The following is a 13055-nucleotide window of genomic DNA, read 5'->3' as shown; positions in this document are numbered from 1 at the left end:
AAAAATTAATGTGATGATAGATGTAAGAACCGCAATTAATTAAATTGCTTAATTAAAATAAATTAATTGTCCAAAATAGATTCCAAAAATTTAGAATGTTAATTAGAAAATTTAAATATGATATTTGGACTCAATAGATTTTTCTGAGTTGGAAAATATAATTTTTTTCGGAAAATTACGTAAAAATGCGTACTGATAAATTAACCGGTAGTACCAGCTTAAATCTGTTCGGTACTAAACGAAAATGATAAAAACAGTAGAAAAGATTAAGAAAATAATTAGAATTAAAAACTGGCATAAATTTTAAAGGTTTTGCCCAAAATTGGGCCAAACGGGTCAAAAATGTTAATGGGTTGGACCGGACCCAAGTTGGGCCCAAGCTCAACATATATAAGTTCATTAATGAGCTCATTTCAGCCTCATTCTTCATCAAATACCACACACACCAGCAGCTGAAGTGAGGAGAGAGGTGAGAGCTTTTCCTCTATTGTCACTATTCACATACAACTTCCGGTGGCCATATCTCGAGCTACGATGCTCCGATTCGCGTGTCGTCAGCGGCTATGCGAAACTCTCGCTGAACCCGTTAGTTCTATCTAACTTTTGTAGGTAAGATTTTGAAATTTTCTCTCCTCTCCTCTGCCCTAAGAAATTCGAAAATATGGGTGTTGGTTTTGAGTGAATTTTTGTGTTTTGATTGATTAGGTGGTATCTAAGGTTGGACTATTGGTGGTTTGTGCCCTAAACACCATCCAAGAAGGTAAGAAAACTCTTTACTTTGTGAAATTATAATTTTGGTGAACCCTAGGTATTGATCTATGGTAAATTATGTATGTCTAGTTTGGAATATTAATTGTTGATGCTTGTTGGAGTTGATTGGTGGCTTGTTTGAGTTTAGAAAGCTTGTGGAAGCTTGGTGTGGACTCAATTTGGTGTGTAACACATATTGGGAATCGGCCAAGGTATGATTTCGGTTTCCTCTATGTAATATATAATATTTCTGGATACTTAGACTAGTGGATTATAGGATAGGTTTGAATGGTTGATAGTGAATTATGATTATTGATGCCTGTGATGATTTTGATGAATTATGATGATGATTGTTGATAAAACACAATTTAAAGATACAAGGGCCAGAAAACCCCCATCGCCCAGTACAAATAGTAAAAGCCAAAATTTTGAAGAAAAAGCGAACATGCAAAATCACCAGGAACAAACAAATAAGCAAAAGAAGGAGTTCACATCAAATGGAGCAGCAGAAAACCAGATCACCACTACTAAGGGAATAGAAACGAAAAGAAAACGAAAGCACCAACCTGGAAAGGAGAAGAGCACGAAGACGTCTACAGCGGCAAGTGCGAATCCCTCCAAGAAAAACGCCCAAGCCTAGAAAAGAACTTCTTGATCACAAGGCACAGACAAAGAAAAAGAGGCGTCGAAAGAAAAGAGAAAGAACAGCAAAGTAAAAAGAAAAATGAAGAAGCCCCAAAGGTTTTTGAAGAGGCAAAGGAGGCAAAACTGAAATGGCAAAGAAAGGAATAAAGGCCCAATCAATGAGCCTTAAAAGCGCTCACAAAGACCCAAAGAAACTGTCGCGCTAACCTAGACCAGCATTTAATACGAACGATTCGTATTTCAAAAATTAAAAACCAATGACGCCTGACCTACCCAGGGTAGACCCGTCCGATGAAAGAATACTTGAGCACGACCTATAAAAGATCGAAACTCAAGCAGGGGCACTGTTCATACCCAGACCCAAGAACTAGGTCCAGGCCAGCAAGGGTTAAAAGGACCGACCTTCGAGGAGGGCCCTTCTACCCCCACCGACCTCTTTTAAAGAGGTCGGATATCAACAAATAAGCCCAATACAGCCAGGTCACCGTCCACCAAAAGGCGGTTACCAAAAAGATAAGATCCTACCAATGGATACAAGATAAGATAAAGACCCTCTTCCCAAAGGAGGTCATCATATTTGACAATAAATTTTGGATTGATTTGAGTGGATTTCATCATATAAACCCACATTTATTCATCTAAATAGCATACGTTTGTGTTTTCTCTCTAAATTGTGCCTAATTGTGAAAATATGCTATTTTGTGCTTATTTAATCAATTTTATTCCACTTTCATTCCATTCGATGCATTGATAGTTTTGATGAGTGATTTTAGGTATAATAGGTTGGAATGACTTGATAAGAGTGGAAGAGAAACACGCAATTGGGAGAAATTATGAAGAAATCAAAGGAAAAGCACACAGCCAAGTGTGCGTACACACAACACTCTGTGCGTACGCACAAGATAAAAATCAACATGTGTGCGTATGCATAGGAGGAAAATCAGCAAGTGTGCGTACGCACACATCTGTGTGTATGCACAGGTACCAGCGTGTGACTTCATTAAAAAGTCACGTGGCTCGCGAATTTGGGGGCTTTTTGGCCCATTTTTGAAGGCTTTGGAGCTTATAAAGGAGGGGCTAGCAACCATACGACATACCAACTCACAACATACAATATACAACACACTTAGGGTAGTTTAGGATAGTTTTAGGATTAGGTTTTCTCTCAATTTTAATTAGGGTTTGTAGAATCTTATAGTTTCAAGTTTTGATTTTGGATCCTAGCAATTTTCATTGTAAGTATTTCTTTAATTTTCTCTTTTATTGCACTACTTATTCTACACTTTCTTATATTTTAATTTCCTTGTCAATATATACATAGTTTTACAATTTTGAGTTCTGGTTCATGAATTTGATGTTTGATGGTTATTTTATGTTTGTTGAGTTGCCTTTGTTGATTTTGATCATTTGGTTGTTCATAGTTTTTATCATTTTCCCAATTTTTCCATATTTTATGATTATGCACACTAGGTATTTGATGAAATGTCAATTTTGATTATGGGGTAGATTTCCACCCCTTGCCTTGGAAAAATGAGTATATGGAACATTAGAGTCATAATGTCCAACATTTTTTTATAATTCTTGGTTTGTTAGTTGTAATTGTTTCCACTAACGCTAGCTTTTTACTTTGGTAATTAGTAAGTTAGCTAGAATTTGTGGATTAATAACAATTATGCTCACTTGACTTACTCTTCGATGTTAAAGGTTGACTATGTGAGATTAATCCATCATAATTATCATAGTTGTGGTTATGGCAAGGAAGGGATTCCATAACTCATCCCAAGTCAAGGTTCCATTTATGTTTTGAACCGCAATTTCATCATTTTATAGCATTACTTGTCTATATTACATACATAGTTCCTTTATTCCTTTATTAGTTTATTAATTGCAATTTTGAGTGTTCTTTAATTCCTTTAATTTGTTTACTTCAATCATTGAAAACGCCCCTTGATATTCACAACCAAAATTGTGTGCTTTTTATCACTAGTTCCTAGGGAGAATGACCCGAGGTTTAATTACTCTCAGTTATTTTAATTTGAAGTTAAACTTTGATGGTGGGAGTTGGTTGCCGGTTTGGTCTATACTTGCAACGGAAGTTATTTTAAGTGAAAAAATCCAAACCGATGCAAGTCCTATCCATCAATAACTCACGTTCTAATCTACTAAAAACCTGCTTAAAGCCCTTGCTAACTTAAGTATCGAAATCTCTTGCAGGTACCACCACCCAACCCCTTGGAAAGAGCTCGGATAGGCGGCACCTCAACACCACTAGGTCGGACATCGACCTTCAAAGAGGACCCGGACCTCACGTCCGACCCGAACCCAACGTTTCAGGTAACCCTCGGAATAACGGGCGAGAGGGAAAAAAAATCCCAAAAAACTGGTTTATGACCACAAATAAAAAAGAAAAAGAATCGTTAAAGATGAACCAAATTTTGGTTTGATCAATGCTACGTGTCGAACATTAATTGGTAGAAGTAACGTGTCTTTAAAAAAAGATATTTCTTGTATCTCTATCTAAGTGGCGCCCTTATGGGGTCTTTTGTATGTCTCAAACAGTTTCCTATTTTACTTGCACAGGAACGACAAGATGGGAGTCTTGTTGCTGTTAAGGTTTTCAATCTCATAACTCACAGGGATCTGCAGAGGAATTCGTCAACAAAGTTGCAAGCATTAGTTGGACATCTCATGTTAACATTGTTATTCTTGTGGGATTTTGTTTTCAAGGTTCCAAACGAGCTCTAATCTATGAATTTATGCCTAATGGATCCCTTGAAAAGTTCCTACGTGAGGAAAATTCAACTACAGTTGGTCGCCAATTGGATCCATTGCTCTATATGACATTGCAGTTGGTGTCGCACGTGGATTAAATTATTTGCATTGAGGCTGCAATACCAGGATCTTGCATTTCGATGTAAAACCTCATAACATACTACTCGACAAGAATTTTTGTCCAAAGATTTCAGATTTTGGACTCGCTAAGATATGTCCAAGAAAAGAGAGTATTGTTTTCATGTCGTGTGCAAGAGGAACTATTATGGATTTATTGCTCCAGATTTGTTTTCAAGGAATTTTTGTGGAATATCTCACAAGACAGATGTTTACAGTTATGGAATGATGGTTTTGGAAATGGTTGGAAAAAGAAACAATAAAAATGTGGAAGTTGATCGTTCAGTGAGTTGTATTTTCCACATTAGATTTACAAGCGACTTGAACTAGATGAAGAGTTTGAATTGTGGTGTATCAGAAAGGACAGCGATAGGGAAATAGTGAGAAAGTTGACATTGGTGAGCTTGTGGTGCATACAGACTAATCCTTCGTGCCGTCCGCAATGAGTAAGTGAAGGATTACCATGTGTTCATAACACGCAAGGGAAGAAAAGAAGGTAATCCTAAAGATCTATTTTGTGCTTAAATTTTATTCTAGAAATAATACATAGATAAGACCTAAATACCTTTAGACACTTTAGTAAAAATCACTTTTTCCTTCGATGGTATGAAGGCGCTATGCGTATCTACACCGAAACCAACCTTTGCTGTCAACTCCTTGACCAATGGACATCTGATCTAAATTGAGAAACCTCTTGCAACTCTTTGCATGCCATAAAATTCTTCTCCAAGAATCAGGCTCACATATGTCTATGTGTGTAGAGGTAAAGGAATAAAACCCTTGTGTTTTATTCTCATCTATTTCCTGTACTCTTGGCATACATATATATAGTATGAGATTTGTTACTGATTTTAAATTTGAATCTCAATTCAAATTTAAATCATATCTTGAAATTCTAAATCTGAATCCTTCAAATTTATGAATCATATCATAACTCAATTTGAAACAGAATCAGTTAGGATCTCATCCAAATTTAAAAATAGAATAACTAACTATTCTCAAATCTCATTTAATATTCTCAATTATCATACTATTATTATATTTTTGGTGCTAGCAAAGAATATAATAATATTCTATTTTCAATTAATATAATTATTTATTTGATCAAATCAAAATAATAATTAAATAATTCTATAGCAAAGATTAGAACACTCGTTAGTGTGTGACCCCATAGGTTCAATACTAAGCGGGTAGTAAATTAGTCCTACTAAATTTACTAATCAAGGTTGGCATCTATCAACACTCCTCAACGACCCGATAGTATGAAGTAATATATTTTTACTAAGAACCTTAGAAGAACAAAGTATAATTTCTTGCATCCTCCAGCTCTTGGTTAACCCTTAGCGTATGGTTTAATTGTCAAACTCTAACTTGTTACCATTATTATAATGAATTGTGAATGACTTAAGAAACTCATTTCTTCATTCATTCGATCCCCTTGGTCAAGGTTTCATTCATCTCAGTCATTATAATCATAGAACTCAAACTCTTTACCGAGAGTTGACGGATTCCTTATTGACAAATCATTAATTTTACAAGTATTTAAATCATACCCAATATCCATTCAACTAGCACCCTAGGATATTAGGTGTCCGGAATCAAAGTATAATAAGTACATTGTTAATTACTATGACAGTCACAGGTCAAAGGAAACTCTATTACTATGTTCATCTTGAGAATATCCTATTGACAAATATACGGTAATTATAACCATTAGGAATTTTCAAAGTGAGTCAATTCAATGGTCATATCTCTATATGCACCATCTATATATATAATTTAATAAATAAGATCTATTAATCTTCATCTAACGAAGACCATATATATATATATATATATATATATATATTGATCCTTTCGGATTATTAGTGTCCTTTTTAATAATTATATGACTAAGAATAATGTAGATTAAATTATAAAAGATTTATCTCTCAATATTATGATCACTATCACAATGATAAATTTTTAAATTTAACCAAAGACCTTATTATATTAACATTTTAATATAATAACAATAACAAATTATTTAATACATGATTGATTGGATTGTGGCCATACTCCTTATTCCCAACATTAAGGTGGTAGAAATGCTTGAAGGAAGCTTGGAATCATTTGAATTGCCGCCTAGGCCCTTTTTCATTTCTTATCCAACATCTCCAATTCATTACTCAAGTCACACGTCTAAAAGTTTGTAGAAATTATTTTACCTGCTCTAGTCTTATATCAGTAATAGTAGTTACTTGTGCAATTTAATCTATTTTTAATATATAAAAGTAAATACATAAGTATGTATCACATTGCTTTTGAGATATTACTTTTCTCCTACTAATGTCATGTCAGTAATATTGCTTACTTGGCACAACTTTAGAATCAACCATTCAATTCTTGTCAAATCAATTATTATTTCTAAATCAACAAAAAAATAAAATATACAAATAAAAAACTAAAAAATAGAATCCAATAAATTTGTAATCTCCAAATATATTGAATTCATATTTCTATATTTATTATATCTTACCGTTATAAACAATACAATAAATTTATAACCGTAACAATTAATTTATAAATTAAAAATTTAAAAAATAAAAATTATATTTTATTATTATAATTATGTTTATTATAATCATTTTAATTTTTGCCAATGAGTTATACTTCAAATGGCATAGTCTCCCATATTAGTCGCGAGTTCGAGTCTCTGTATCTTTGGTAAAAAAAAATTATTTTAATTTTTAGAAGTAACACTAGGTACAAAGAACTATTATTGTAGTTTTTACTTATTATTAAAAACAAATTCTATTTTATTTTACCAATATAAATTTTGAAAAGAATATTTAAAAACTAAAAAAAAAATTTATTAAAAGAGTATCAAAACGAAACCAAAAAATATATGATATTAGACATACATTTTCATCAGGGGCGGAGCTAGAAGAAATATTAGAGGGGAGCAAAAAATATTTACACAATAAAATAAGATTAAAATAAAATTTTAAGGGGCTAAACTAAAATTTACATATAATTTACATGTAAAAAATTAAAATTAGGGGCCATTGCCCCCCTTTGTTTGTACCTAGCACCGCCCCTGATTTTCATATTAGATACATTTGTAGTATATAAGATGCATCATGCATGCATGTTTACCTCAAAATACTAATTAACTATTTTTTTTTTTTACTAAAAATGTTTAACTTTTAGTTTTTGTTGCGTATATTTGTACACATAAGATGCATCATGCATGGATACAAATCTAAATATATAATTATTACAATAATTATGTTGACCGCAACTCCATAAGTTTAGGCCATTGACTACATCAATTGCATTGCCAACTTTAGAATAATTATTATTTGGCACAACTTTAGAATCAACTCAATTCTTGCCAAATTAACTATTATTTTTAAATCAACAAAAAAAAATATACAAATAAAAAACTAAAAAATAAAATCCAATAAATTTGTAACCTCCAAATACATTGAATTCATATTTCTATATTTATTATCTCTTACCGTTATAAATAATACAATAAATTTATAACCGCAACAATTAATTTTTATAAATAACGTAATAAACATCCATATTACAAATGTCATAATAATATTATTGATCATAATAAATTTTACGTTATAAGTTTTTAAATTCCATACCATTTAAACTACATATATAAATCTCTTATTACTATTCTTTCACATAACATCAAATTTAGCACAAAAAATTTATTTTCGAACTGCACATCTCAAACTTACTTAATAGAGTATCATTCGATTAGAAATCGAATAACTATCCAAGATCTAATGGCTATGCAATGAGAATCTGATGATCAGGTATGCCAAAAAAAAATCACAACATGTATCATACATTCATACTTACTCAAATACCATATACCTAATGATAACATAAATTGAATATTGGAATAGGAAAAGATCTTCACAATTTTAACAACTATAAATGAAATTGATGACAAATTAGGATGGAACTATATTAAATGTAAAAAGTGTCAGAAGAAAGCATATAAAAAAAAAGAAACAACTATATTTGTGGCACATGTAATCAAACACCACAATATCCAACAATAAGGTAATTCTATATACTTTTTATAATCTCATCTATCAAATTATTAGTTGCTAGCCCAATACTTATTTTAGGTTCAGAATTCAATTAAAGGTTTTAGATCAAAGTGTTACAATAACTTTTGCACTATTTGATGGCGACGCAAAAAAAACTTATTAGGTACAACTGCTTCAAATCTAATGACATTTCAGAAAAATAATGACATTGAAGCACCACCCCATCAAGAGATTAAGGAGAAAGAAAACCATACAAATTCAAGACACATCTTTAAAAGAAGAACATACATACAATTATACAAAGATGGAACCAAATAACACAATAGAAAGTGCATCAAACTCAACAACTCATAAAGAACATGTCTTCGTAAGAAAAAAAGAAAGCACAAACTCTAACAACCAACAAAAAAAAGGAGGACGAGCTTCGTAAGAAAAGAAGAAAGCACCAACTCTAACAACCAAAAAAAAAAAGAGGACGAGCGCCACATAAGATGACTAAGTCCACCAACTAAAAATGTCACTTTGTACAACTCCAATATCCAAATCTTTTGTATTACAAATTATTTAAAATAAAACACCTTTTAAATTTAACTTTAATTTACACATATTTAATTTTTTTCTACAAAATATAATAATTTTTAATATTTATTATATACTATCACTAATTTACCGTTCCGCTTATCGCGCGCATTCTGGTTAATATATAACTGGTGGTTATTTCTGCCTGCACCTTGTATCCGTGATTTACTACTATAAACCATATTTGCTAAGATTTTCGTTGACTCAAGTCTTGAAATTAAAGGTGATAAGAATGGGTATAATTACGTATATTGTATAATCTTTAGCCCAATAACTTAGAGCACTTTCCATCCCAGACTCCTTCATTTGGGGTATAAAATTTTTTTACTTAACATTAATGAAAACTTCTGATCTCTGACGTGGTTGCTACTATGTAGACATGCAGTCAATCCTTTCCCGTGTATGTGAGGTTATTTATGAGGCTTAGACTAAAATATCTTATTGACTAACAGATGACTTCATTCAGCAGCAGTAGTAATAAAAGAGGCTAATTGTGTGGAGAGAATAATCTTCAATTTAGTGGGTGGTCCTGGTGGCATAGTTAGCAAAACCGGATCGGACCGGTCGGTTCGACCGAAAAACCGGTGAATCGGACCTTAAACTAGTCCAGTCCAATGATCTGACCAGATAAGATAGCGAACCGGTCAAATCCAAAATAAACCGGTCAAAACCGGTCAAACTCAATAAGACCGGTTCGACCGAACCGCTTGAGTTTCAAAATTTTTTTAAAATGTTGTAGTTGGGGTTCGAACCCCCCTCATCTAGAAAAAACATAATACTCACTACCACTAGGCTATTAAGCTTGTTATCAACATTTATGCAAATTAATATATATATATAAATATCTTTCAATAAATAATTTACTTCTATTTAATTTATTTTAATTTTAGTTATAAACTCATTCATTTTTAAATTAATTATATTTTTATTTAACAATAATTATAAACTCACTTATTTTTTTATAATTATATAATATCTATTAATATTATTTTTAATAAATACTTGTAGTATATAATAGTATAATAGATATAAACTAATTCATAAATTATGAAAATTCAAAAATAATAGTTATTTTAATATAAAAACAAAATAAAAATATTTATAATAGAGTAAAATTAATAAAATACTTATTGTTCCTGTTTTATATTATTTTAGAATAGCTAGATATTTTTAAAATATTAGTAAAAATATGTATTTTAAATTTTAATTTTAAATTTATGACTATATTTTATTTTTTATTTACATAGGACCGGGTCAATCAGTTCAACCAGTGATCCACCGGTTGAACCAATAACCCAGTGACCTGACCGGTTCGATCACCGGTTCGATTCTGACAACTATGCCTGGTGGACTCAAAATTCCACAAACATTGGAATATTTTACTCCATAAAAGACCAGTTCCAAGTCAACAGTGATTACAACATCCACGTAAGCGTAACGGAATTGCATTGCAAAGAATCTTGAAGTTGCTGTACGTGTGGTAGAGGATCATGCATGCTAATGTTACTATTTACTCGATTGGTTACGACTTACGACAGTGCTTTTTCTCCCTTCCTTTTGCTTATCTTTGGTTCAAAGTTCTAAATATTACTCATAAATAAAAAATGGCTCCCCTTTTTATATTAAAATCACTGATTCTATGTGAGCTTATGTTTGTTGTTCATGTGATAGCTGAGAGTAGTGAAAAGTGTCCAACCTCTTTTGAGTGTGGGAAACTTGGCACCATCATGTTCCCTTTCACTGACTCAAAACGGCCTCACTGTGGCGTATTGGCCATACACGGCTGCCATGATAACAATAATCCAAACGGCCAGCAAGTCATAGTATTAAACAACAAACCAAATGGAAGGTTTCTTGTTTTATACATTGACTTTCATACCATAACCATAACCGATTTGCCTCTACGTACCTCTTTGAAATCCCAATCGCAGACGCAGCGTTGTAAAGCCTTCAGCAACAATTTGAGTCTGCCTCTCATGCCCAGCTCCCCCTTCGGTTATTCATACGCCAAATTCAATAAAACACTATTCACATGTCCTTCCAATAACCTCACCCTTCCTCCCGGATTTTATAACTATAACAACTGCTCTAACTACCACATCTACTATGATGGCTTTCAAAGTCTCGGAGATTCTCCTGACTTACGGTGGCCAGGCCCTTTAGCAGCATGTTCCAAGATTAATTTTGCATTAAAAGCCGAATCAAATGATAGAGACCCCTTCTCATTTCTGTCTGATGAGATCGTGTTGGAAGTAGAATTATCCAGTGATTGTAGAAACTGTATTCGTCACAGAAGAGGACACTGTCAACTTGACTCCCAAGGAAACTTCCTTTGCGTCACAGGTATCTTAGAAGTTCAAACGACTAAATCAATTCATCTATCTATTGCTTTGTTAAAAAAATAAAGAAAAATAAATAATTGCTTCATTTTCAACTTGCTAGACGCAGGTCATATTAGTTGGATCGTGAAGATGGGACTGGGACTGGGTAATGTATCGAACACAATAATCCTCAGTATCGAACTTTATCAGTGTTAAATTTAATGAGCCATTCTACTTTTATCAATTAAACATCATCTTCTATATCTCTACTCTCAACCAAGAAAAATATAATTTACTGTTGCTCCTTCCATTTCTTCTCTTTGCAGTTGCTACAGTTCTAGTGCTAGTAGTAATGGCCACGCTCTACTGCACAACATGGAAGAAGGAAAATCCTAAACAAATGCTGGTGGTTGATGCCTTTTTGGAGAAACAAATAAGGAGATATACTTATTCAGAGATGAAGAAGGTGACCAACTCTTTCAGAGACAAACTAGGCCAAGGAGGATTTGGCAGTGTATACAAAGGACAATTGCAGGACGGACGCCATGTTGCAGTGAAGATCCTAAGTGAACTGAAAGGTGATGGTGAAGATTTCTTCAATGAAGTTGCGAGTATGAGCAGAACTTCTCATGTTAACATTGTTGCTCTTCTTGGCTTCTGCTTTCAAGGTTCCAAACGAGCTTTGGTTTATGAATTTATGCCCAATGGGTCGCTTGAGAAGTTAATCTATGAAGAAAATACTGTGATAGGGGATCACCAATTGGATTGTCAAACTTTATATGATATTGCAATTGGTGTTGCTCGAGGGCTTGAGTATTTGCACACGGGCTGCAATACAAGAATCTTGCATTTTGACATAAAGCCCCATAACATTCTCTTAGATGAAAATTTTTGTCCCAAAATTTCAGATTTTGGACTTGCAAAAGTTTGCACTAGAAAAGAAAGTATTGTATCAATATTTGGTGCTAGAGGAACTGCAGGCTATATTGCTCCAGAAGTATTTTCTAAGAATTTTGGTGCAGTATCTCACAAGTCAGATGTTTATAGTTATGGAATGATGGTTTTAGAAATGGTTGGACGAAGGAGGAATATCAAAGTTGAAGTTGACGCATCTAGTGAGTTATATTTCCCTCATTGGATATATAATCGCCTTGTGTCAAATCAAGAACTTGGTTTGCGAAGTATAAGAAATGAGTGGGAAAATGAGATGGTAAGAAAGATGACAATAGTGAGCTTATGGTGCATTCAAACCAACCCTTCAAGTCGACCATCAATTAGTAAAGTGGTGGAAATGCTGGAAGGAAGAGCTGAGTTGTTGCAAGTGCCCCCTAAACCATTTTGGTTTTCTCCTTCAACATCTCCCTGAATTTTGAAAATACTGTAGTTTTATGTGTTGCAGGCTTGTTGCAATATATTGCTTTATTTATTGTCATATGTAACGTCCTTTTTCTTCTTATATAGTAATTGCCTGGGAGGTAATAATTGTTTCTAGTTATTATAAACCAAACTCAATATTTTAAGGTTGAGTGATAGTTGATTAATTTGTTTGCTAATTCTCTGGAAAAATTTGAAGTCACACATCTGAAACTTTATAGAATTTATTATAACTGTTCACCAAGTCTTTGATATCAATAATATACCTAGCACCTTGTATCTGATTTACTACTATAAGATGTATAGTATCCAATTGAAGTTTCATATATCCTTTGCCGTATATGTGAGGTTATTTATCAGGCATAGACTAAATAAAAATATCTTATTGACTAATAGATGACTTCATTCAAAATTCCACAAACATTATGTTAATTCT

The 13055-nt window shown here is 32.8% G+C and overlaps 1 protein-coding gene and 1 long non-coding RNA gene across 3 annotated transcripts; both read left to right on the top strand.

Annotated features, from left to right (window-relative positions):
* Window positions 1-455: 455 nt before the first annotated feature.
* LOC148546905 (uncharacterized) lies at window positions 456-2608 on the top strand. The gene is made up of 3 exons (XR_015900013.1): window positions 456-609; window positions 706-760; window positions 899-2608. It is a non-coding gene; the product is annotated as an uncharacterized LOC148546905 (long non-coding RNA).
* Window positions 2609-10528: 7920 nt separating this feature from the next.
* On the top strand, window positions 10529-12822 carry LOC107616923 (rust resistance kinase Lr10-like). 2 transcript variants are annotated; one of them, XM_021111080.2, is made up of 3 exons: window positions 10529-11267; window positions 11367-11411; window positions 11572-12822. In XM_021111080.2, the coding sequence occupies exons 1-3, from the start codon at window positions 10529-10531 to the stop codon at window positions 12609-12611; spliced, it is 1824 nt and encodes a 607-aa protein (XP_020966739.2). In that variant the 3' UTR covers window positions 12612-12822. The 2 variants fall into 2 exon arrangements, with proteins under 2 accessions (XP_020966739.2, XP_088356289.1); XM_088500163.1 differs by having other exon boundaries at window positions 10547-11267; window positions 11373-11411.
* The last annotated feature ends 233 nt before the right edge of the window (window positions 12823-13055 follow it).

This window comes from Arachis ipaensis, chromosome B9 (genome assembly GCF_059453495.1).
Source record: "Arachis ipaensis isolate K30076 ecotype BB chromosome B9, ASM5945349v1, whole genome shotgun sequence".
Lineage (NCBI taxonomy): Eukaryota > Viridiplantae > Streptophyta > Magnoliopsida > Fabales > Fabaceae > Arachis > Arachis ipaensis.
Note: the sequence above shows the minus strand (reverse complement) of the source record. Positions and strands in the feature narration are given on the sequence as shown.